Here is a 26,661-nt window from a genome sequence, read left to right as displayed (position 1 = left end):
TACCTCCGCGTTGGGCTCGCAGAGTGAGCAGGCAAAGAACAGACACTTACTCGGGAGAACAATGGGCTGGCACCAGAGTTGAATGATCCTCAAGCACAAAGAGAACAGAAAATGCCTGCAAATGACACAACAGGTTTTCCTTCCCTCTCCAAGGACCAGATTTGCAGTGATCTATTACTGTTCTTTCCTGTTGAACTTAAACTGGGGTTATTTTCACCACTCCTGAACAACAAACAAAAGCCAAGCATTAAACAATCTGCTTACCACACAGCAGTGTCTTAATGCTTTCTAGCGCTACTTCCATGTTGTAACTGGGTGGGGAAAAATGTGGTTTGCTCATGCCCCCCAGCTGTTTTCCCCAGACATTTTTAACAGGGTTGAACCTGACCACAGGATGATTTTTGCAACAAAAAGCATTCTCCATGCTTGTTCCCAGGAAATGAGCTGCTTCTATATTTCAAGTGGCCCAGCACAAAACAACTTCCTTAAACAAAGCATTCTTGTACCCTGGACCAGGGAAAAAGCAACGTGAGAGCTGAACTGGGACTGAGAAATGACTGACACTTGACCTGCTCTATCTTCCCAGTTAAAAAAAGAAATGGGTGCTTTGCCACATGGTACCTCAAGCCTGATTTCTCTTGGGCTCATTAACAAAGTTAGAAATGCTTTCAAAGTCACGTTGTTCTTATTTACTTTAAAAAAAAAATCAACAGTGCTTATTAATTGCTTGGCTTTTCTTTCTGCAGCTCCTCAGAACTGAATACACCAGTGACCGAAGGATTATTATGGACCCAGAGTGATCTCCATAGAATAAAAAGTGGCCTTCAGCTCTTCTAGCCCAACAGTCCCTCCTTGCTTCCAGCGTCAGGCAAGATAAGTGGCAAACAAGAACCAAATAGCGCCCTCAGCCAGGGGCTGCAGTCAATTTTGGTGGAAAACAAATTCCTGAGGGGAGAATTCATAAGACTGCTCTTGTCCATGTATAGCTACTTTTCTAAGTCGTTACAAGCCTAGTAACTCCAGTATGTTTAACCAGAAAGATTAATTTTTTTGCTCGGATTTTTGTGGAATAAATTTACGACATTGCTTAGTGCCAATACACAGTGAAACCCTTCACTTTTTTCCCCCCACTCTTCCTCCCCACCCCCAAATAAACTGTCACCCAGTTAAAAGCAAATCCTTTCCCTGGAACTTGTTTTTTCCCTTTTGTATGCAAGGAGGCTTAAGAAAAAAAGATACCAGTACAAACTTGAGATTTTTCTTTTTAAGTGAAACTTATGCTCTGGTTTATCATATCACTTAGTAATGTATTGGTCTGTATTTCTTCTCAGAAAAAGCAAATTTATATTAAGTCGGACTCAATATAAAGGGTAAATTTAAGGCACTCATCCTGGGGCAGGGGGCTGAAGTCGATGATCTTCCAAGGTCCCTTCCAGCCCTAATATCTATGAAATCCCAGCATGCATCTGCCAGTGCCCTATGGTCAACTCTCCTAATTCTGGTTGGGCATCTGCATAAAAATCCCAGAAATTTCCTTTTTTCTCATGGTAACTGTGGAATGACATTCTGTAATAGTCCCAAAAGAACCTGCTATGTAAGGCAGTGCAGAGGGGTTTAGCTTACTGCTTTTAATTAAAGTTTTCTGCTTACCAGGGTCCAGTCATGCTTCTGGTGTGGGGTCAGTGGAAGTCTGTGCCGTGATCTTCAGTGAAGGCACCAGGCTTGTACAATTCATGCAATAATGTATCTGATGCCTCACTGACTGAAATTTGGCCTCTGCCTGGATTTGTACTTCGTGTTTTCAAATGAGGAAAAAAAAGTTATCTACTAGGAAGCACTGGCTGGCTTTTACGATAACCTCATGCAAAAATAGGGATTTATATTGTGTAACGCAAGCACTTATTAGGAGTTTGAGCATATGGATTTGTTAAGACTAATGCACAAGTGCAGCTAGCACTTTTGAAGCAAAGCTTTGTCTTAAAGCCGTCCTTCTCATTCACATTCCAGGTTACCTGTTTTATAGAAACAGGTGTGTATAGTATAGGAACATTAACAGCAGGTTGGGTAAGTAACTTTCAAATAGAGAGCTAATCTCCTAAGATTTAAGTCCATTTCAGAACAGGATCCTTTCACGTATCTTTGGATGACAAGGGTTTATTTAGTTCTCTGCCCTGCACTTTTCTCGCACACCCCTGTCCTGTGATGGTGCGGTGCCTATTGCCTCAGCCAGACGGCAGAGAACTTTATAAGGCTGCGTGCAGCCTTGACGTTATTTCACTAAAAACAGGGGCGTCAGCCAATGTGAATTAGGGACTAAATTCCCCAATGCTAAAAGCAGATGGGAAAACAGGCCAGAAAACAGGCTGGACATGCAGGTGTTTATGAAGAACAAATCCTTATCACTTCATTTCCTTTCTAAATTGAGGAACAATGGAAATAGGATTAAAAACCCCAGTTCTAAATATAAAATAGAAATGGGAAGTAGCTCACATGACCGGCCCATTGAAAGGAGGAGAAACTAGTTTTCCTTATTGCAGCGCTGAATCAGCAGTGTATCCCTGAGATACATCTCTGGCTCCCTGACAAACCCAGTCTGGCTTCACAATCTATTAGTGTATCAATTAATGGGTTAATTAAAGCTGTCAAATAATTCATTTGCAATCTGAGTCAGCATGATGTGAACTACTGGCAGAATACTTCGTGTACGTGTGTGCCTGTTGTGGTACCTACCTTTATGGACACAACCCTGAACTGTGTTAAACTAAGTTTCTATGCTAGACTGACAGAGGTGCCACTGGTTTTATTTTTTTTTTAATAGAAGCACGGTCTCTGGGGCAGCAAAGTTTCACTGTGTTTAGAGATTATTCTTAATGGATGGTTTAATTTACTATTATGTGAGTTATTAAAAAAATTCTAACATTAACACTGACTCTGCCATAGCAAACAGTGACGCCACACTGGTTTGCAAAGCATTTTATAAAACATTAAGGTTTTTGCAGCTTAGTATGAATTTGTTTTTTTAACTCCTCGTGTACTACATTTTGCAAATTCTACAGTTTTCTGCCTCCATTTGGGGAGATTCCATTCACTGACATAAGTTCTACCATCTGGCAGGGCTAAATATTAGCTGTGTGTTTCTTTTTATTTGAAGGGATGTCTTAATGTTACACACAAAGCAATTAGCCTATGGAGGTACTGCATTTCTCCTAAAGCTAATCATGCTGTTGAAATACCAGGAGGAATCTCCTTTTTTTAAACAAACAACTGACATCAGAATTTAGAAGAATAGTGAATTTCAACCCCATAAAATAGTTAAATCTTGAAGAAATACAGATCCTTTTGGAGAGTCTTTGTACACTTACGCAAATAAGTGCCTTTACACCATAGTCCATTGAACTAAATAAGTAACATTGGTACAAGACATTCTATGTGCTTGTAGGGACTGGACACTTGGAAATAAAAATACTTGGGGTTTAAGATTTTGTTTGGACAGTGTTCTTTGAAGTAACGAGCTAGAAACAATGCAGTGAAACTTCATAATTTTATTGAGTACATCCATATTTAAAGCATAACATTAAATGTCCAGAACATACAAACACCTGTGCAAACCTGTTGTACATAACTGGGGGAAAGGAGAATCGGTCATTATAAAAAAAAAACAAAAAACCCCTATAATAATCTTTCACATGTTCCTTTGAATACAATTAATGTCTCTAAGTACATCAACAGCAGCATGGGGCTTCCCCTTTCCTACCCCTGGGTTATCTTTGCACCCAATGCACTACAGCAGGGCTCAGTTACAGGATATAAGCCTACTTCCTTTGAGGCTAACTAAATCAAGAGGGAGAGCTTAGCAAGATGTCTAAGTGACTGATAGTGCACTTAACTTTCTTTTGTCTTGAAGTATTGTGGGGCTTTGTATGAACACAGGCATACACACACCAGTCTTGACAAGAAGAAGCCCTATACAAGAGATGTTGTCACGTGGTGAAAGTTTCAAGCGCAAAAGGTGAGACACGTAATGTTCTGAAAAATGAGAACAGGTAGTAAGGCTGCAGCACTCGCGCTTCAGGTAGTCATTTTGGCATATCAAAACGGGGGGGGGGGGCCGGATACTTGAATCCTGGAGAACGAGATTCTCACTAAAACCACTGTGGTCCCCATGAGAAATGAGAAATGCTTTACTGATCTACTCCTGTTTATCCGGATATTGTAAAGTAAAAGCGAGTCACAGCCTGTCATGACAGTGTTATGGCAGCAAGAGGTAGACACCAGCATAAGTGTTACCATCTGCTCCATGCCTGTTTATTCCATTTTAGTAACCTTGTAAGAATAGGCTCCTGTAGGCAGTTTCTTTTACGCTGTGACTATTTGGATTTTTAAATCGCTGAAGAACTCCAAAAAGGCAAAGGTTCACAGTTTCAGAGGCAAACTAGCTTTAAAAAACGTTAGAGAAACTTTGGTGATTTTAATGAGTTTGCTTTAGTTTGTTTGTTCTTCTGACCTCTTGCAGAGACCTTCTGTTTTAAAAACAGTTAAATTAAACAATTTTACAAAAAGCTAAGCACGTACACCCATGCTAGTGAATGCATTACATGCAGCATCAGGTAGAGCACTGCACACTTATTACAGTGATTTACAAAACACCACATACTGGTTTAACATCCATTGTCACTCTTTTGTCATTGAGACTTACATTATATTTGGGTCAACCAAAAAACCCAAAGAGATTTTATAAAATTTTACAACAATTAAACAGTAACGTTTAATTCTACAAATGAATAAAGCAAACTACTGTAGCTCAATAGACCAACAGGACTTACAGTAGTCAAGCAACCTCTATCCACAAACTAATACAACATGTGCTATTTACAAAAGCATAAATAATTTAGGATAACATCCCAGAAATATATTTGGTTTGTTTCAAATCATAACACTTGCCTACAGCTGAAGGTTATGTGCTCTTCCATGACAGATTACATAAAATAGTTGAGGAAGATAAAGATCAGCAAACTGGGGGCCCTGGGCTGAAGTCCTGGCCCCACCAGAGTCAATGACTTAACTTCCATTGACATCAGTAGGTAAGGCTTTCATTCCCCTCCCCTCTTTTCTGCAGTTCCTTATCTTGGACTCTTAGTCTCATGGGTTTTATTAAAATATAGATTCTGGAACTGTTTTGTTAATCTTTTAAAAATATTTAAATAGTGTGCTCTCAAAAAGAGCATTTCTACAAAGTCTTATATTTACAGTACAGACAATTATGCTCACCATGTGTTTCTTAAGATCAATTCTTCTATGTTAGAAGAAATCTAAGCTTAAGTGCTGAAAGTTAATGAATGTCAGTATTTTGAATTGACTTGTAAAGATATCTTAAAACAGAGACATGGATGGCAGAATGATCCAAGGTAAATTGGCTGAACAAGAGACATGAAGCCACTTTTAAAAAAGTTTAAGTAGAAATTCAACAGACCATTTCTGCAAGGCTTCATCATCCTTTCTGTCCTGCCAAACACTATAAATGTCCTTGGCTTATCTTGGAAAAAACTTGGCTTGAGAGGAGTGCCTTAGAGAAAGGGTATGCTGTATTACTCCCATCCTTTTCTAAAGGCTATTGAATTTACTGTCAAGATGATAAAGTCAGAAAAAGAATGACTGGACAGTTTCTATGAAATAGAGCATCTCCGTCAACCATCCCAAACCTCATGCAGTAACCTCTGCTCAGTGTTACAAATAAAGTACACACTGAAAGACATCTACCAAACCCTTTGCAAGAGTTTGTATAGTTAGAGAAAAAAGGAACACTTTTCTACATACAGATATTTAATTCCATGCAAGATGGAAAAGGTGAGTGCACAAAAGCCTCTTTTAAACCTAAATCATGTTTATGATTTACCTGTGAAGGACAAAACAGGTTCTACAGCAATTATATTATCGCTATATTTATAAACACATGCAGCTGATTCATTAACACCAATTTTTACATAAAATTCCACTGCAATAATGCATCTGTTTAATAAATAGATTAAAGATAACTTTATATAATATAATGCTTTTAAGTGTACACACAATATCTGTGCACACTGTAATAAAGTGGTTTTTGAAAAGTTGTCCTTGTTTGTCTATAAACTACAAGTGCCCATTTTAAATAAAAAGATCCATAATTACCCATGGGCTACTTCCCTGTGACACACAGTGTCACAAACGTTGTGGTGAAAATGCAATATTGAAGTTAATCTAGAGATGGTTTTTGTACAGTTTTTTATACAATCAAGAAAAAGAGATACAATTTGTATCAACAAACAAAAGGTCATTTCTGGTTATTTGAGGCATTGCTCTCAGCTGCTTTTCCCATACAAGAGAAGATAATACAAACTAATTGGAAAGTAAAAATATAAAATGCTGGTTAATAAAAATTGCTCTGAAAGTTGGTCAAAAATTAAAAATATTTTAAATTATGCGTTGTTTCTAAAGATTAGTTTTTTGGTTTTTTTTATTAACAGCAATGATGTAACTAATTAAAACTTAGTTATTTTTAAACACTCTAGATATGGAGACTCTAGATATGAAGACAACATAATCTTCAAGTGAACTCATTTAAATACATAATGACATGGTCATTATTTAATATGTAAGTAATCTGAGAGGTACCTGTGTGAACACTAGTATATTTATCATGTGTGAAATGATGTGAATATCAAACATACTAGTACATTTGTTGTTTGCACCTGTAACCGTTTTATTGTCTGACATGAACACATTTTGCACATGATAAATAGCCCACAAGATGCAACTACTACAGTAACACAAGTGAAAGAAGTGATATAATTTTGTTCCTCAGACAAACAACCAAAAAGCAGCATGCAAGCCATTATCAAAACGCCAGAAACAACCCTGACTGCAGCCTCACGTTCTGTGTGTTTCACAGTAAGAAACATTTAGGCAGTGTCACACCTTCTCATGAAGAAACAAAAGGCCATAAACCAGGCCTTCTCAACTTTCATGAAAAAAACTACAGTAGAAGTCAACAAGTCCTAGCTCGAGACATATCGAGTTAGAAATGGTTCAAAATGCTGAAATATACATTGGATTCAAAAAGGGCGTCCAGTCAGTGCAGCTTAAAAAAACCAATAAACGCCTCTTCTGGAGACATTTAGCTACAAAGGTTCCCACCCCTGAGCAAAATACTAGTTGCGCAAACAATGCCACAAACTTTTTCTTCTTGCCTGTCAAAATAAGAGCTCTAAAAGCCTTCAAGAGGCAAATGCACACCTTTGCGTGGATCTGAAGTGCAAAATTAGGCCAGGTTACAGTAAGCCAAAACTGTAGCATCCCTGTTCAGAATTGGCCTCCTTCCCCTTTGAAAAATGTATCCGTCTTTTTGGAGTGTTATTTTAACCTTCCCAGTACCAGCCCTGACCGCAAAATGTTGTAGTTTCTGCTAAACAGCACATTCCCACATTGCCATCCATTACCTTCCCCTGCACTTGAGGTTAAGTAATGCATAGTTCATAAGGAGAATGGCAGTCCATATACATTTCACTTTTATTTATAGCCATCCAGGATGCTGGTCATTTAAAATACAATTCATCTGTAATTGTGAAGAGGGAAGCTACACTTTAATGTGTTTTTAATTTACTAAATAGGGCTCAGTCCTGCTTTGGGGTGCTGGAGCTTAGAGCTGTGTAGAACTGAGTCCTCATCAGACAGATCTAAAAGCTAAGAAATATCAACTGTGTTGATGTGTAAGGGGATAAATTAGTTTGGGGGGGGGTTGTTTTGTTTTTTACAAATTGTGGATTATTTAAATTGTTGGCAAGCATTTTTCAAAATTATTTGACACTAAGAACTGCAGTGTCAAAGGTCAGCCAAAATCTTAAGAGATGATCCAGGAATGTATAGAGCTTATTTTGAAAGGTCAATTATATATTTATCAGACTGAAACTATACATCCATACATGCAATATAATTGCTAACAATAATTTTGTATGAACAGCTTTGAGACACTAAAAATGTGACATTGTAGTTCTTAGTTAAGTAGTATATCCATGCAATAAGGTATGCACTTCCTGTAAAATACTTTTAAAAATCCCTATATTTAAAATCCTAAAATATTCATTATATTTACAATACAATCTGCTCTTCTATAGGTGCCTTAGAATATACTGAATGACTGGTACAACAATGTACAGAATTGTATATCACAGAATTAGAAAATATTTACAATTTATTTACCCAGTGCCTCGATTCACATTTTCCTCCAGATCATGTCCCTGGCAGGTTCAACATTATCTTCTTAGGTCCCACAAGGGTTTTTAATGCTTTAACGCCCAGCTCTGAGTTTGGCCACAATCATGGCTGCCAGCTGCTGTGCGTCTGTCATGTGAGGATTTTTCTCCATTACTGAGAGAACTACGTTTGCAGGGAAAATATTGCAGAGATTCTTGTACGTCTGATACTGATGTTCTGGGATGATATGCTGTTCCCGTGGCTCACCACATACCCCAACCCAAGGATGCCTCCATAGTTGCTCCATCTTTTCAGGCATGCTTCTTACCATTACTGGTTCATAACATGGTTGCATAAGGTTATTACTCAGTGAATAAGACTGGTAAGAATAAGCATCTGTTGCACATGGTAATGGATCCCAACTAGCATGCTGCTCTCGACAGAGGGGCGGTCGCCTCTGGCGCGTAGGGTTACTTTCATAAAGCCGCGAGTCAGAAATACTGTCCATTCTTGTCATAACCAAGGCACGGCTTGGCTGTGCAGTGGCTGATGGATGCATATTCTGAGGCACAGGGTAGTCTCCTGGACAACTGGACCGTGCTCCAACAACTGGATGCTGGACGTGTAGTCCCAAGTGGGAAACAGACTGTTTGCGAGATGGTAGTTTGGGTTCTTCGGTTCCATAACTCTGAACTCTAGTTAAGGCTTCGTGGTAACCATGGGTAAAAGGCTGAAGACGATTTTGTGATGAAAGCCTATGGACCTTCATGTTGTCTTCTGGACTGGTATCTGCTACTCCCAGATACAAGTCATTGTAAGAGGAATAAGAATCATTACTTGTATGGCTTAAACGACTGTCAGGACAGAGGCTTGAGTTTCTAGCATACATCCCTTGGTCTGTATCTACCCCATAGTAGTCAGTGTTATGCATACTGCTTATGCTCAAGTTGGAGAAATCACTGAGCATGGAATAATAGCCATGGTCGCCCAAAGACTCATATTTGGGATACTGGTCTGTATAGTTAACAGAAGCACCATGGCTATTGGTGACCAGTATAGGAGGATACTGTACACTGGACATATGCTCTAGCGAAGACTTTTGATGAGTGAATTGTGATGAACCTGGCACAGGGCTGCTTGCAGAACGAGTATTAAGCGCACCGGCAGCATGGCTTTTTGACGGAGGAATTGTTGGTACACTTAATGCAGAAACAAGAGAAGGAACGGAGCTGGCTTCAGACTTTCGAGCTACTGAGAGCTTTTCCTCAGGTTCCACAGCCACCGATCTAATGCTTGGATCCGACTGGCGTTTTGGTGCAATGCGTTTCACTTCACAACTGATTTCTCCTTTGGATGTGGATGACCCCATGCCACATTTGGCCAAAGCTCCCTCACTCATGGTTTTCACAGCAGACAGTTTGGCACTTATTCGAAGCTCATCTGCCACTGACCTTTGGGGCTGATTTGCCCGTTCTGGATGGTAGTATTTACATTTGTGTCCATAGGTGCATTTTTTGCCTGCAGAGGAGATATACCCCAAAACAGTTGACGACACAAGAAACTGCATTACATGGCCTAAAGAAAGGTTCAAGTGTTCAATATTGTATAATCCTTAACTATTTTTAGGTCAAATCAAATGCTTATGAAAAAAGAACCTACACAACTCCTTTTTAACTCTATGGCGGTCACTGGGTAGGCCTCCTACACACAGCTATGTCAGCACATCTCAGCTATAAATGACAGTGTTTTTCCTGTTGCTCTAGTAATATGTTCAGTAGTATACAAGGCAGCAAAAATAAATAAATAAAATCTGTATCAGAGCTTACAGAGCACAAGCCTTCCTCCTCGAGAGGAAACTAAAAATTGTAACTTTTCTGTGGGCCAATATCCATGAGGAATTTGAACCCACAGAAAAGCCAAACATCTGAATGTTTTAAAGTATTTGCTTATCCCTAATTCACTTCCAGTTTTTGTTTTTAAAAAGGTATATAGGTGTTAAACTAGGAATAAAAACAAGCATGGAATCTGGATGCTAACCAGAAAACATGCCAGTTTTGGCTTTATAAAGTCTAATGACAAGATACTAAAATTGTTTACTCAGGTTCTTTTTGTTCATAACAATCTGACTATTGCAAACCTACCATATGGACATGGTTGTTTCTTATGTTCAGGAATAACAGGCCTTTTTCTTAAGAAATTTTCAAGGCTTGGACCATGACGTCCCAAAGGATCATCTGGAGGCATAAATCTGAAACAAGAGAAAGACATGTACATTCTACTTTCCATTGTGAGCTTTTATTATAAGATGCCATGCTTATAAGGAAAAAACGTACTTGTCATTCACAAAGGAATACATTAGCAGCCGTTCCTCTATGAATTTTTTCCACTCTGGCTTCTCATTCTGAAGGTCCCGATAATTGTCATTGGACACAATGATACCATCCGAGTCATAAGCTAGTTTTACAATGAACCGATCATCATAGCAGACCACCCTTCTTCCCTGAACTCTCCGAGATGGGGTAAAGACAAGAATTTTTTCTTTCTCCAATTTACGTAAAATTTCTTGATCTGCAATACAAATGTAAAGGGTTTTAAATAGCTGTGTTAAGAAGTCATTCAGTTTTCACTAACATTTTTTCTTTCCCCACACAAAACCTTTGTGATGAAAATGTGACTGCAATGAGAACAACTGCTTTCCTTCAGATACAGTGATAATGGGGACCAGAGGTATATCCGTACAGACTAATATGGCATTTTTCACCCAAGGTTTTCTAAGCACTTTACAAATATTCAGTAATTAGTCTTTCACAACCACTCTCTCACCCCTCTGTATTGCAAGCACTGTGTGCTTGTCTAGATATGTTAATTTTTATACCTCTCTCTGAAGCATTTATTGTTAAAATTCAGTTGTGATTATAATAATGTTCTTCCTGCTATTTGAGACTACAGGAACATATGCAAATTTTCTGGGCTAAACTCCATGCTGACTTCATGTTATGCAAAGATTCCCTGCAGTTGGAGAAATCCTTGGCTGCTGGACTGGCAGAAACCTGCTGGAACAAGGCCAAGAATCTGTTCTTTTTTTTCTAAAATGCTTGGCACTGGGAGGAAACATTAATGCTCAACAAGTGGCCTTTCAGGCTGACACACATTGTGGGAAGTGCTTTCAAATATTTTTTGTAATGAAAGGTAAAATACTATTTAACTAAACTTATACTGCATCAAAGTTACTGTTGCTCTGAGCTTAAGATGATAATGTCATACCCTTGGGTTTTTTTAACCAAGTAAATACAGTATTTTGCTGCAGTAAATGATTAACTCATGTCATGACGAGGGGTTAAATAAGTCTGGAAATGATACCTGTAATTGGTGCATCAGGTCGAGATTGCTCTTTTCTCCATGCGGGTACAAATACAGTGATATCTTTGTGTCCTTTCTCCAGGAACCAGTCAACAGCTAGCTGAATCCCTCGACAGGAAAATCCTTCTTTGTTCCCATGGCTGAAAAAAAAACAACAACCAACCCATTACAGAATAGTTTACAGCAGTTTTCAGAGCTAATGAAGAACATCTTCTCAGTTTAAGTGTTTTATAAATACATGCTCACAAAAAATAAAATTTTAGAAAATTTTAGAAATGAAAAGGTTCTTTTCATAGACTGAAATCTCAAGACAGAATTCAAAGCTACTTCTCTCTTTGGAAACCAAGTCTCACTTAATAGCAGACAAATTTAGATAAAACATTTAAGACATTTTGCAAACACGGCTCATTATTTAAAATGGCATCATAAGTTTAGGGAAATGTGCGTTTTGATGGAAACTATTGAAGACTTCCATCATGCAATTCACTGCACACAAAGAGGTACTGCTGTTATGACAATGGCGTGAACTGTAGAATAAAGGCTTAAAAACATTTTAGGAAAATGTCCTAAGCCTTTCAACATCAGGACAGCCCTATTTAACACAGCAACACACTTAAATTCCATTAAAGTAAGTGTCAATTAAAAATGTATTCAACTTGAAACCATGTATTTAAGTGCTGTCCAAAACTGATATCAACACATGACTGATCAAGTTCTCAAACATGAATCTTCCAATGTATTATGCCACTAGGTACGAGTGCATCATTTGCACTTCATAAATAATAATCTTGATATATGAAACAGGTTTTTACACCAAACAAATCAACACTTTTAAAGTGTGCTTTATGTAGAAGAGAGACCAGATAATGTGGAAAGATAATTATGACTGCACACATTTACAGCAATTGAGTCCCTAATATTTTAGTTAAATTTGAAAATCTTGAACTCAATCATGCAATTCTGCATGCCAGAAAAGTAGTTTCTTCAGTTATATTTATTAATATTTGCATTTTTAAAGGTATTCAGAGATTTTTTTTTTGCCTACTGGATGTGCAAATGATTCACAAGCACAGAATTCTTATTAGGTACTTGGTTAGAGTGAAGACTGACTATATTTTTTTCAAATAAAAAGGTTGTAATTAGTACTGCCTATGAACCCATACAGCAGTTCAGCTATTCAAAAGGTCATGAACTCAAATGCCTGTAAATATAGTAAATATTTCAAAATGTTATAAAAGGCAAAAAAGAAAAAATTCATTCCATATCAAAACAAATCTGAAGTTTTACATTTTACACTTATGAAAAGTGAACCTGTGTGCATTGTTATGTAGGAGATCCAAGTTCAAGTCCAAGTCCTCACTCTGAACCAAGAAACCTTTGTGACATTTTGTTAAAACTTAGAAGTTCCCACTAAGGGAGGACCCTACACCAATATTGCTCCTCAAATTCAAAACCATCATCAAATCTTTTCTATACTAGTTTCAAAAATAAATAAATACATAAATAAATAAATTCACCCCTCACTTTCCTACCCCAGGAATATTTAACATGCTCTATGAGATGCACAAACAAGGTAACTGTGGCAAACCTATGATACCAAAATGGCACTCTCACTGAAGGACTAAGAGGGTTCAGATAAACCAACCTCAAAGCACCTGTCACTCAAAAAACAAGTCTTCAGCAACATACAACAGACTTCCTCAACAAGACCCAGAATATTTATCACCTCCCTGAGAAGACCATACTTGCAACCGTGGATGACACTAGTCCATAATGTACATTCTCTCGTACACCAACATCCTACGCCATTGCTGCCTGCCCAAAATATCTTCAAGAACATGGACTACATGATTACAACCAGAATCTGTCACATAAATCATCCATTTCATTCTTATCCACAACCTTACTTTCAACAACTTACACTTCAAACTATGGGTACAACGACAGGCACAAAGATGGCCTACCCAATATACCAACTTCATAAGCCACCCTGAAGTGGAGATTTTAGAAAACTGCACCATTAAATCTGCACTATATTTGCAATACATAGATTATATTTTCAGCATCTGAACTAAACGCAGCTAAACGCCTGGACTTCTACCCCAGCTTCAGCTACCACCAAATTCCATCAAATTCTCTCTGGAATCCTCTCCGCAAATGTCAGTGCTCTAGATACCACATTCCACATAAAAAAAGGGCACCCTAGAAACTATTATAAATAAGAAAAACCACCAACCAGCACTTACCTTCACAAAACTAGTAATCATTCCACACACACCAGAAGAGCTGTTTACAGCCAGGCTTTCAAATGCCACTATCATCGCTGAAAGTACTTGTGGCACCACCTCAAATCTAAAAACTGTCTCTACACAGCTAGGGCACTCCAGCAGAGAAACAGACTGCATCATGGAACAAGCCACCCCAATACCCCCTACAAACCCACTACGATACCAAAACATACAAAAAAAAAACACTGACCACACACCCCTGGCGGTTACATACCCCCTAATAAAAAGGATCATCACACAGCCTATACTTGGAAAGGACAAAACCTTGATAAATATTCCCAATGTGAACATGCCCCTGTGTAAACAGTAAATACAAAACCTGTCAACATACTTCCACAATCAACACACCCTGCAACGAAGCCATTGAAAGTCCTAGAATCGATCCTACACATCTATCACAGAATGTGATATGCCTCATCCAGTGCATGACACACCCTCATGGAAACTACGTGGGTGCAAACAGCAACCACTATGCTGCAAAATGAACTCTCAGAAAAATGATGAAAGACAGGAGCACCAGTGGGAGAAATCTTTCACAGCAGAACCACTCCATTTCTCAGTCCTTGTACTCAAGGGTAATCTATAACATACCTTCAGAAGATGGGCCTGGAAACAAAAATTTGTAACTTTACCAGATACTAAACACCACGGGCTGAATACAGATAATGGTTTCCTGGCTCAACTAAATTTACCTGCTCTCTCTGCTAATCTCTGTACTCGACAGGTAGTAACAACCCTCTTCCCCTATGAATGGTCTCATTCTTTTACTTATTTAGGTTACCTATTACAATGGCCCTTTATCTGTTTTTTTAGCTACTTCCAGTAATTTCTCTTTGCTCCAAGTTTCAAGCCCCGTTCAACTTCTTTAGGTAACTATTTTCATTTACACATAAAAATAATTTTATTTGGTATTTAGATTAGGCTGTAACTACTTCTTTCCCCAGACTGGAGGAAGAGCATGTCGTGCCTGAAAGCTTGTCTACCATTTCTCCCAGCTATACAGTGGTTCAATAAAAGACAAACCAAACACTCCTTACTTTTTGCAACTTCCCACAAGGAAGTTTTGGTTTCAGTGAATCTGCATTTTACAGTAAAAGTCATATTAACCAGCTATACCTGCAAAGGTAGTGGCTGTCTACCTGAATACAATCTCTTTGCTACACTATTGTTCTAGATTACTGTGAAATTCTGTGCTAGATCAGAAATAGCACCTGTATGTACAGCAGACCCACAATTTACGCAAGTATTGCACTCCGGGGGAATTTCGTGTAAGTTGAATTAGACGTTCCCCACAGGAAATAATAGAATAGTGAGGGGTTGCGTATCCCAGACATACCTTAGTCACAGCTTTTTTTCCCCTTTTCTCAGCAGAATCACCCTTAGGAGGTGCATCTAGCATCTTGCCTATGTATCTTGAGATGCTGCTACCACAGTGGTGGCACAGCTCTGCGTGATTCCGCCTGCAAATCTTGTGAGGCGTTCATGTATATATGTACATATATATACGCAAACACTCACGAGAGTTGCATATATGCGAATGACACGCATCTCGGACATTTTCCAGTCCGGACCCTAATAAAAAGGAAAAAAAAATCGCAAAAATGTGAGATGCATAAGTCGGAATCGGATAAATTGGGGGTCTACTGTAACTGTTAAGGCAACTTGGATGCTAAGTCAGCAATTGCAGTACGTTTTCAAATTGCATCAGCCTTTTAAAAGCTGTAAACCATTCAACCTGCACCTTTTATTTACAGTCAAACAAATGCATGAGTCTCACTCATGCAGCGAAAGTCTAAAATACTTAATCAGTCATTGAATCGATGTTCTTTTAGGATTTGCTCGGATTGTTGCACAGCTATCATTACTAGTTTCTTCAGTTTCTGAGTATCAAGGAAATATTGCCTTACATAGCTAGCAAATAACCTTTCTGCATATATGAAACTTCATTAGAGACGTACCCAATTCAAAACATAAAGCTTGCTGTTAATGACACTGTTTTTATGTCCACTTCCCAAATTCGTATTTTATGGTGTACAAAGCAAGTGAGTATTGTTCAGCCAAAAATACAACAGCCTGGGTCAGTTTTCCATTTTGGTTTCTATCCAGGCTACGCTTCATATAAGTAAACACATACCTAGACTTCCAGGTGCAAATGCCCGGAGCAGTATTTATAACACTTCCTCTTAGATTTCAAACTGTATTCTTTCAAAATATTCAAACAACTTTGATTTATTTCATCTATCCCATAGATACTAAGCACTTGTTAGGTACAGGATCCTGTATGCAAATTATGTGGAGGTGAGCCCAGGGACTGCATGTTATTGGGTGCAGGGTTAAAATTCTATCAAGGAAGGTCGAGATATCACTGTACAAACAGCCTCCTACAAGGAGCACAGTGTATGAGGGAAAAAGAAGACAAAGAGAATAAGTGGACTTTTTATACAAAATCTATGGCAAAGCAGTTTTGTAGGGTCCCTGTATCAAGGCTAGAATCAGTTTTTCCACTGGGTTCATATCAATCTTTGGCATGAACAAACAACATGCACTCCAAAGTTACAACGTGTAATCTGTGAAAAAATGCTGAATTAGAGAGAATTTAGAAATGTGAACTTGGAATCAGAGTCACAAAAAAGAAGAGCTGGACGGGACCTCAGGAGAGCATCTAGCCCAGTAGGACCAACCTTTTTGGCAGCTCTGCCACAAAACGAGCCTTGCATCCTTTTCCAAATGGCACCCCAATCTCCTTCCCCTGCCCAATCTGCTTCTCTTACTTCCACTCTCAGCCCTATGCTCCCTACCCGATTTGCTGCTTTGTTCTGCTTCATGCCCTATCTGCTGTTGTGCTACCTGTCCCCTCCCTGATCTACTGCCTGCCACACAGAGGCTGCCTGTGGCACTGGGACTGCAGGTTAGCCACCCCCGATCTAGTCCAACCCCTCATCAAGGCAGAATCATCCCTTTTTAAAACCATTCTAAGCAAGTGTGCATCCAGCCTATTCCAAACAAAACTGCACGTACAACCCTAATGTGCAACCACCAAATCCTCATGCCGTGAAACATCAAGAAGACCCCAACATGCCACTGCAAAGACAGGAAGTAATCTGTTACAATACACTTCAGAAATCCAAGGAAGAGGACCACGTTCTTCATTGCAGAGGAAAGAACCCCCCTTCCCCCTCCCCCAATCCATGACAAACCTAACTGTGGAGTAAAATTCCTTCCTGATCCCAAATGTGGCAATTGGTGTGACCCTGAGTGGAAGAGCAAGACTCTCTAGCCAGGAACCACCAGGTGAATCACTGGCACATCCCAGTCAAAATCCCCAACCCTGGCTGCAACCAACACCCAGCGCCTCTGTGAAAGCAAGGGAGGTTTGCCTTGCTCAAACACGCACAAAAAACACTGATACCTGTAGCAGCAGCAGGAGAAACAATTCCTTCCCAGACCTATATGGCAACCAGTTAAATCCAGAAACCTGGGGAAACCCAAACACGATCCACTTTGCACTGCAACCTGGGAACTGCCAACATGACTCCACATAAAACACACTGTAACTGGAGAGGAAGAACTCCTTTCTGTCATCCTACTCCCTCCATAAATTTGTTCCAGATCTTCAATACTGTTTTATAATCAAAGATAAGTATTCCTGTTCCCTCTCCTGTATTTATTTCCTAATCTGTCATTTCTTGACTGTCAAACTTGGTGTCATTAATTCACTGCCATCTAATTTTTAAACATACATTTGGAGAAAGTAGGTTTTAATTACATAAGATGTTAACAACTCTTCACTTGAATTTTTCTGATTACATTCACAAATTTCCTCTCTCAAAATTACAACAGCTATTTCCCCATTATCTGTACTATGGATTTAAGCCACCTAACTGGATCCACACTGCACACATAATTGGTGCGAATTTGCAAAGAAAACAGAACAGGTATAATCTGTTTTATATTTAAACAGGTACTAACACCAATGTCAATGAATCCCAATAACTGAGCTCAAATATATCTAGACAGTTATACTGTCAAGGCTGTCTCTTCCTCCAGGAGCAGTTTTTTGGAAATACCATGATGTATCCTTTCACAGGTATTTCTGCTATCCAGAAACTGGAATTACATAAAACTTCAGATCACGCATTAGTTCAGCCTCTTAGCTGCACAGTAAAACAGACTTACTACCTGTAGTAAAACACTTCTGAGTTTTGGCATCATTCCGGATATTCAAATACTTTAAAAAAGCAACTTTAAAAAAAAGTAACAATGAATATAATACATATTTCAATAAGAAATTCCATTTTTTACTTTTCCCTCTATATTTCCTATTGTGTAAAAATGTTGTACTTAATATATAAATACACTGGAAAAGTGGCCCCAGATATCTAGAACAATGAGACAACTGATACTTCTACCACCCATAAAAAGTAGGAAGTTTTGTATTGTGGAACAAGCACAACACCAAATGTTTCTGTTAAAATGTTCATCAGTGATAATTAATTTCCCTTTTTTTTTATCTTGGTCATATCATTAATGGAACAGATTAAATTCTGTGTCAAATATCCAAGCAGTAGAATCACAGACCACAAAGGGTTCTGCACAACAGCTCTAAGTCAGAGTGAAAACTGAAAAAAACCCTGTTTCTTTTGTGCACCTTAAAAAATTGTATATATATAGCAGCTTATTGCATTGTTTTGTTGCTGAGCATCTCCTTTCTCAAACTAACATGACAATATCACTTATGAAATGTGCTGCAAGAAGCTCAGGGGTGTATTCTTTCCCAGCTTCTGCATTATTAATAGCAGTCAAGTTGAATTTGAAGATGTCACCATAGTGAGAAAGGAAAGTGTGAAGGGAAACAGGTGGTAGGTAAGATGTGATGTTTGGGAATGTTTGTAAGTTCATCCTGAGGATCCTTTCAAACAACTGAAAAGCAGAAAAACCTTTATCAAAAACGTACCTTTAGATTTTTATAATACATTTTAAAATACAAGACTTACAAAGGCGCTCTATAAGAAAACTGAATTTTCTGAAATTATTCAGTTCAAAAAGCAAACTATAAGATTGGCTAAGGAACTTTGTCGTTTTTAAGAGTTTAACAAGACCAAAATCAGACAGATCCTCTCTCAGTGGAAAAAAAATCACATGGTGAGTTAGTTATGTGTCATGGCTATTGTGCTTCTTTTAAAATGAATATAACTGACAGCCTCAATTGTCTACATATCACAGGGCTTACTTTTGGACAATGAATTGCAAAAAAGAAAGAATATCAATATATTTAAAATGTTGATTTTTGGTCTCAAGAGACTTAAATTTAAACAGAACCATTTACCTTTAATTTGAATATATTTCAAAAGATAACAGCTGAAGTTGAGTTTTAGAAATAAGAATGTTTGATTCTTTAAGAGACACTAATGCTGAAGCCTACCTCATAGCCACATTACTTCCGTCAACGACAATTGGTCTTAAGTTGTCACTGTTATCGACCACTTCATCTTCAAGCGACAGTTCAGGACTTGCAATCTCCTTCGGACAAGGACCTCTTGGCACTAGAGTACCAGTGCTGCTGCTAGCACTGCCTTGACCCTCCGACTCACTCTTGTTGCCAAGTCTCACAAGCTCTGCCAAAATGTCATTGATGAGAGCATCTGCTCCCAACTTATTCAACACAGCCTGAATCTGATCTCCAGCATACCCGAGCTTTAAAGCAAAATCCATTTTAGCTTGGTATTCCTTATCCAGGTTTGTTTTGGTTTCTTCCAGCTTCAAGTCTTGTAGGATACTGCTCTGTGAGAAACTTGGGCGATCAAGACATGGGGAGCGGCAGAGCTGCCTGTGTGGTTTAGTGGAAGTCTCCTTCTCTCTCCACTGAGTGTTGCTGCTGCCCCTGACGCGTGGTTGCTCAGGCTCGCTTTCTGAGCTCGTCCATTCCTCAGACTCAGCACTGCAGTCACCGGTATCCTGTTCTGCAGTCCTGTCTTCTCTGGAGCGCCTCTTCTCCATTTTTAACTTCTGCACCATAGACCAGGCCGTCATCACGTTTAGCTTCCAGCCAGAGATAACAGAACTACTTTCACTTCCAAGGCTACCTGGGATTCATACTCAAATGCATTGTTTACACGAGGCTTAAGTTAACTTATCTTGCTTGATGTTCCAGTATATATAAAACCAACCTGCAGTCCTTAAAAAACAAAGCAGAACAAAACAAATGCATACGATTAGTTTGTGGGTTTTTTGTCAAATTCTGCACAAGGCCTGGCTCAAGTATTAGTTTACCAACAGAAGTCTCCATTTCGATTTCTGTTTAAATTGATCAGAATAAATGTGTACATTTGTTATCCCTTTAAATCACAATGCATTTAATATCATCCCTCCCCCCAACAAGTGCATAAAGATAAAAACTCAGTGATGACATGTACATGTCCCACTAAGATGTGGGGGGACGTGGGCACACTGGAAGGATGCAACCGGCTACAATCAGACCTAGACAGGTTACAAGGGTGGGCGGACAAGAATAGGATGGGTTTCAACACAGACAAGCGCAAGGTGATGCACCTCGGGAGGAACAACCAGCACCATACCCTACAGGTTGGGGAACTCCCCTCTTGTCAGTACGGAGGCGGAAAGGGATCTGGGGGTCCTCGTTGACTCCAAGATGAACATGGGCCGCCAGTGTGGGGAGGCAGTCAGGAAGGCCAACCGCACCTTGTCATGCATCCACAGATGCATCTCGAGCAGGTCCAAGGAGGTGATCCTCCCCCTCTATGCGGCACTGGTCAGGCCGCAGCTGGAGTACTGCGTCCAGTTCTGGGCGCCGCACTTCAAGAGGGATGTGGACAACATGGAGAGGGTCCAGAGGCGGCCACCCGAATGATCAGGGGACAACAGGGCAGGCCCTATGAGGAGAGGCTACGGGACCTGAACCTGTTCAGCCTCCAAAAGAGAAGGCTGAGGGGGGATCTTGTGGCCTGTTATAAACTAGTCAGGGGGGATCAGCAGGCATTGGGGGAGTCCCTGTTCCCCCGAACACCGCCAGGAGTGACCAGGAATAACGGTCACAAGCTGGCAGAGGGCAGGTTTAGGCTAGATATCAGAAGGCGCTACTTCACGGTCAGGGCGGCTAGGATCTGGAACCAGCTTCCAAAAGAAGTGGTGCAGGCTCCTACCCTGGGGGTGTTTAAGAGGAGGTTAGATGAACATCTTGCTGGGGTCATTTGACCCCAGTAATCTTTCCTGCCATGGCAGGGGGGCGGACTAGATGATCTACTCAGGTCCCTGCCGACCCTAGAAACTATGAAACTATGAAACAATGCATTCACAACCAAAGGTAATTCACCATTGCATAACTGCCTGTCACAACAGCTTTTGGAATAAGAAAAGTAGTATTTCAATGGCACATCACTTTTTGCCAATTAGCTCTCTCCGTGTCTGCACCGTTTAGCTCAGGTATAACTTGATGGAGCCCTGTGGAATTCAAATTGTAACTTCAGCCTCCTCAGTCTCTCCCTGCAAAGCTCTACTACCATATAACCAAGAAAACTGACTTCTATTAAAGCTACTACAGGCTAGCAGGCAGGCACAGGTCCATACAGAGATTTAAAATTATCCTGGGCAATTTGTTCCCTGCCCACAACTTATTAAAAAATCCTGCAACCAGAAATTACATTACAATATTTTGACAAAGGGCCTAGGGAAAACCTGTTGACAACTCACATTTCTTTCAAAAGAAAAAATGCTTCAGTAGTTCTAACAAGAGATCTGAATGAAACATGAAGCAGCCAGTCAAGCTAGTCTGTGAATGGGGATTGCCAAGAACCCTTGCATCCCTAGTGGTCCACACGTGATAAGTTCAAAACCTAATATACTTGCAGGTAACCGGGGAGATAAATCAGCTGGTCCCCAACTGATGCACCTGTGCCAGAAGCAGCACACTATAGGTACAGTGCTGCCTGTGGAACTGCACTTTTAGTGCTATGGTTAGGGGCCTACCAAATTCACAGCAGAAATGGGCTGCGCACCAGCTCCTTTAATCTTGTAGGTTGTCCCCCACCTTGCTCTTGATCAGCAGGGAGGCAAAAACCATGGTTCTAAACGTGGCACCATTTTTGTCTCCCAGCCAGCCAGCACCAAGCAGCAGGGTTACTGGGGACCCTCAGCCAATCAGTCACCTGGATGGGGGAGTGGGGGAACCTGCAAGATTAAATGAGCTGCTGAGCAGCCCACTTTAGCCGTGAATTTGGTAGGTCCCTAACTATAGGCCAATCATGTAGGAGGGTGGTAGTAGAATAGGCTGTCCTGGTTAAAAGGACAACTTTGCCAATATAATCCGTGCCTAAATTAAAAGCACTTTCACTGGGAAAGCAGACTACGAAAGCAGAGCTCTTTAGTGTAGACATGGCCTTAACTGTGGAGCAGGTGGACAGACAAAGGTGTCATAGCCCACTGAGATATGATGCCCGCAGGCTGTAGCAGAGGCAGCTGAGAAACCAAGAGGAGACTAAGGCTAATAGAGGGAATTGGTCACAAACATTAATAACTACATTTACATCTCTTTCATGCTCCTTTCTTCATTCCCTTTCATGTATCTACCACCCCTTAGGGTGAGAGTAGGCACTTAAAGAAACATTTCTCAAGGGAACATAACAGCTCAAGCAAGTGAATTATTAATCTAGGGAGGCCTCAATCATGTTCACATACATCCAGACACTTTAAAATGCTGCTTCCTACCCCTTTAGGAGAGAGCTTGTGTTGTTACTGTGATCTACCTCAACAGGATTACAGTGATGTTACTTCCCCACTACACAGAGATGATAACTGTGGATTAACAGTGAGTATAAGTCTCTTCTTTGAAAATAAATACAATAAATAAATAAACCAAACCTAGAAGCAAGAATGCCTGAAACTGCTGGTTTATTCTGAACTTTAAAAAGGTACATTAAACTAGATTTTCTGCCTAAATAGTGCTTAAAAATGTTGTAAAGAATGAAATACAAGAGACACTTAAAGTAAGAGAATAATAATGGAAAAGCTGATGGGCATTACCTACAGTGCTGCAAAATAAATCTATACTATTTAGTATAATAAAGGAATTACGTTTAACTGGAAAATTCATCTTCCACTTCACTGAAATAGCAAGTAAGAGCATTATACTAAATATTAAGAACAAACACAGTAGACAGTTTTTCCTTTCACTTCCCAGTCAAATCTCATGCATATTAATTCTGAGTTACATTTCTCTGCTTTAAAGTCTGCTTCTGATAAATACTTACTAACCACAACTCCTATTACACTGTGTACCCAATCATCCCAAAGATTTTTTTTATCATTCCCCCTTACTAAGAAATTACTCTCCTCTGCTGAAAGTTTTTTGTTGTTGTTTTTTAAATCAAACAGCATAAAGTGATTGTAAAACCTTCGAAATCAGTCAGGAGACTAAAGGGCAGGTGGTAAGGCCACATACTTGATTTTTGTTAAAGTTGCTGATGTCCCTTTTATAAAATAATCCGCATTATTTGCACAGTACTTAAGTACATTTGGGACTTCAGATACAGAAGAGGGATAAAACTCTTGTTCTGAAGAATAAAATATAAGGGCTCTTCTTGAAGCTGGTTGTACATACACAGGCTTCTTCCCCTATATGGGTAATGAATTTAACTGGAACTCCAGATCAAAAGGAGCTCAGTTGCACAAACCAGTGTGTGGCAGGGAAGACAGCAGATGGAATAGGCATCAGAATTTGGGATATTATCTTTGAAATAAGGTTAGGTCCTTTGGGCATAAGGGAAGATCCAAGAAAGGAGGGAAATTAATTTAAAGATTTCACTTTGCTTTGATTAAGAGAAGGCAAAAGAATGATCTGATAATCTGCAAGTGGCTACCTGGGAAATTTCTTAAAGAATTACTGACATACACAGTAATGGTGTTCTTTAAGGCAGTGTCCCTTTATACATACTGTGGGGTGCACATATACCAAACATACCTGCAGAAGTATAGAAGCTTTGACAGCAGGACCTACTTGGCCCATGGACCTGCTCTACCTCTCCCTGTACACCATACAATGGGTAAAAAGAGCAGAGTAGAACCAAATGCTGCTCCAGTTTCTTTTCCATCACCCATCCTTTAAAGCAGGCTTGTCCAACATATGGCCCGCGGGCCGCCATGCGGCCCGCCAAGCCATTTTCTGAGGTCCACGGTGCTGCAACGGGACATGAAAGTAAACACTTTACTTTCGCTCCCACCCCTTGTCCCTTCCCCAGCCCCTCAGCAGCTCCCTAATGGCTGCTGAAGGGCTGAGGAAGGGACAAGGTTCCCACACACATCGCGTCACCTTGACGTTGCCGACGTGATGCGTGTGGGAAGAGGTGTAGCTGTGTGCTGCTCGGGACAGGATGAGCCCAGCTGGAGCAGGAGGGGCTCAGCTGCACTTTCCCCCTACCTGCACTGGTCAGTCCCGAGCGGCACACGCTCTGCCGTCACTTCTGTTGGCTGGTGCCGACCCAGGCGGGTCTGTCCCATCCGGAGCAGCCCGCAGCTGAAGCCGGCTTCCCACGTGCTGCTGGGGACAGGAGAAGCCCGCCCGGGTCGGCACTGGCCAGCAGAGGCGGTGGCGGAGCTCAGTATCCCGTCCCGAACAGTGGCAGAGGTGGATGCTATAGAGGGAGAGTTTTGAACTGGTTAGACCCATTTCACTGTCACTTCCTGCAACTTCACTGGTGTCGAAGGTCACGTGACATCACTTCCTGATGTGATACCACTTCCTGTGAGGTCTCTGAATATGGCTCACCAGCCCATTGGGTGATAAGAAGTTCATGATCCGGCCCCACGTTCAAAAAGGTGGGACACCCCTGCTTTAAAGCATAATAGAATCTGAAGCCAAAGGGAAAGGAGCGTTGGTAGAGGAATGCGCAGAGACAACACCAGTGCAATGCTAGCGCTGGCAAAGCGAACAACACTCTGGCATGCACAACCGATGCATCACAAGCAATACTAAGGATGGCATCCTCCTGCTCTACTCAGCATTGGCGAGGCCGCAGCTGGAAAGAATCCAAAGGAGGGTCTGGAGAACAGACCACATGAGACGAGTCTGAGGGGCATGGCACCGTTCAGCCTGGTGAAGAGAAGACTCACGAGGGACTTGGTGGCCACCCTTAAGTATGCAAAGGGTGAACATGAGGGGCTAAGAGAACACCTGTTCACCAAGGCACCTCAGGGGAAGACTAGGAATAATGGTCATAAACTGATAGAGGATCACTTCAGATTAGACATTAGGAAAAACTTCTTTACCGCTTGTGTGTCCAGAGTCTGGGACAGACTCCCCTCACAGGGGAGGTAACAGTTACCTTCCCTGGGGATTTTTAAAAGGTGACTGGATGCACACCTCGCTGGGGTCATCTGACCACAGCAGTCTTTCCTGCCTTGAGCAGGGAACTGGACCTGAGGTCCCTTCCAGCCCCTAACTTCTATGAATCTCAATGTTATTCCTGTTATTGTAAAAGTAACAACACAAAACTAAGTTTTCTTTCTTCTTTAAATACATTTGCCTATGTATATTCAAGTACAGAATTCCCAACATCTGGGGTGGATACTCTGATGCTGTCTAGAGGACTGCCATCCTGAAAGAGGCATCTGAAGCAGACACCTATATTAGGACAGAATGCATTAGAAAGGTCTGAATGGAAATTCCTAGCTGCTGCCTAACATATAATCAAGGATAGAGCATGTCCAAAGGAAGCCACTGATGTCTTAATTAGTTCACAGTAAAGGAGAAGCTATCAAGTCTGTACATGGAAACTGCAACATTTTTTATTCGCTTACAAAGAGGGATAAAAAGTCTAGGAGATCTTAAAGGTCACTATTTTTGCAGATAAATGGTCAAAGGCTTTTTTAGATGTAAGAAATATAACTTCATTTCTTCAGGGTTGGTATGTGATATTGGAAGAAATGCAAGGAAATGAATGGATCGATTAATAGGCCTGTGCAAAGCAGCTAGTATTTGCTTTGGATTCTGATTTGGCCCATTCGGGGGACAGTGATTAGATTCAGTGATCTGAATCACTGTCCCGAATCGATTCAGCCGAATCTGATTCAGAGATTTGGCTGCTGCCGAATTGGCCAAATCCCTGAATAACACAGGCCCCATCTCCGGTCCACTGTCAATGGCTGCCCCACCCGCCCCAGCTCCCGGGTCTTTTTGAAAAAAAAAAAGGTCCCATTCACCGACTGCTGCCCACTGGGGGGGGACGATCGCCATTGCCCCCTGCTGTGTGGAGGGGCTCTGCACAAGCCCCCAGGCCACTGCAGCAGCCAGTGAGTGCAGTTTTGGGGGGGGGGGTTAATTTTTTTCTTAAAGGGCCAGAGCTGAGGCAGGTGGGTCAGCCATGGGGGTGGGGGAAGGTGGGCTGGGGGAGCAGGCAGGGATCAGGGGCTTGTGGCAGAGCCCCCCATGCAGCATGGGGCCATGGAGGGCAGTGGGGATTGGCCCCCTGCCTGGCAGCAGCTAGTGAGTGAAGGCTTTCTTTTTGAAGGGCCAGGAGCTAGGGCGGGGAGGCAGCAATGGGGCAGGGCTGGGGGAGTGGGCAGGGGGTGCAGGCAAGGGATGGGACCTGGCAGGGGTCCCCTTCCATGGTCCCCTCCCTGTTCTTCCAGCCTCCCCTCCCCTGCCCCCTATTTACCAGCTCAGAGTCCGGGTCCAGCTCCCCGCAGCAGCAAGCAGGGACTGCCCGAATCATCAAAGCTCTCCAAATCTTTTCCAAATCAATTCGGAGAGCTTTGAATTGATTCAGACCTTTTAATT

At 40.9% G+C, this 26,661-nt stretch overlaps 2 protein-coding genes across 5 annotated transcripts in view; one reads left to right on the top strand and one right to left on the bottom strand.

Moving 5' to 3' along the window:
• Positions 1–26,661, top strand: part of LAS1L (LAS1 like, ribosome biogenesis factor) — an 83,425-nt gene that overhangs the window by 55,749 nt on the left and 1,015 nt on the right. For both annotated transcript variants that reach the window (XM_019536194.1, XM_019536195.1), the window contains one exon: positions 747–892. In XM_019536194.1, the coding sequence (XP_019391739.1) occupies positions 747–837 (91 nt within the window). In that variant the 3' untranslated portion in view covers positions 838–892. The remainder of the gene's footprint in view (positions 1–746; positions 893–26,661) is intronic.
• The window catches only part of ZC3H12B (zinc finger CCCH-type containing 12B), a 93,737-nt gene continuing 70,603 nt past the window's right edge, over positions 3,528–26,661 (bottom strand). For all 3 annotated transcript variants that reach the window (XM_019536191.1, XM_019536192.1, XM_019536193.1), the window contains 5 exons: positions 19,297–20,049; positions 11,587–11,726; positions 10,560–10,794; positions 10,368–10,474; positions 3,528–9,744 (listed from right to left, as the gene is read on the bottom strand). In XM_019536191.1, the coding sequence (XP_019391736.1) occupies positions 8,321–9,744; positions 10,368–10,474; positions 10,560–10,794; positions 11,587–11,726; positions 19,297–19,904 (2,514 nt within the window). In that variant the 5' untranslated portion in view covers positions 19,905–20,049 and the 3' untranslated portion in view covers positions 3,528–8,320. The remainder of the gene's footprint in view (positions 9,745–10,367; positions 10,475–10,559; positions 10,795–11,586; positions 11,727–19,296; positions 20,050–26,661) is intronic.

Source organism: Crocodylus porosus, unplaced genomic scaffold, assembly GCF_001723895.1.
Source record: "Crocodylus porosus isolate Cpor-Errol unplaced genomic scaffold, CroPor_comp1, whole genome shotgun sequence".
Taxonomy (NCBI): domain Eukaryota; kingdom Metazoa; phylum Chordata; order Crocodylia; family Crocodylidae; genus Crocodylus; species Crocodylus porosus.
The sequence above is the reverse complement of the archived record's forward strand: the minus strand, read 5'-3'. Positions and strand labels throughout refer to the sequence as shown.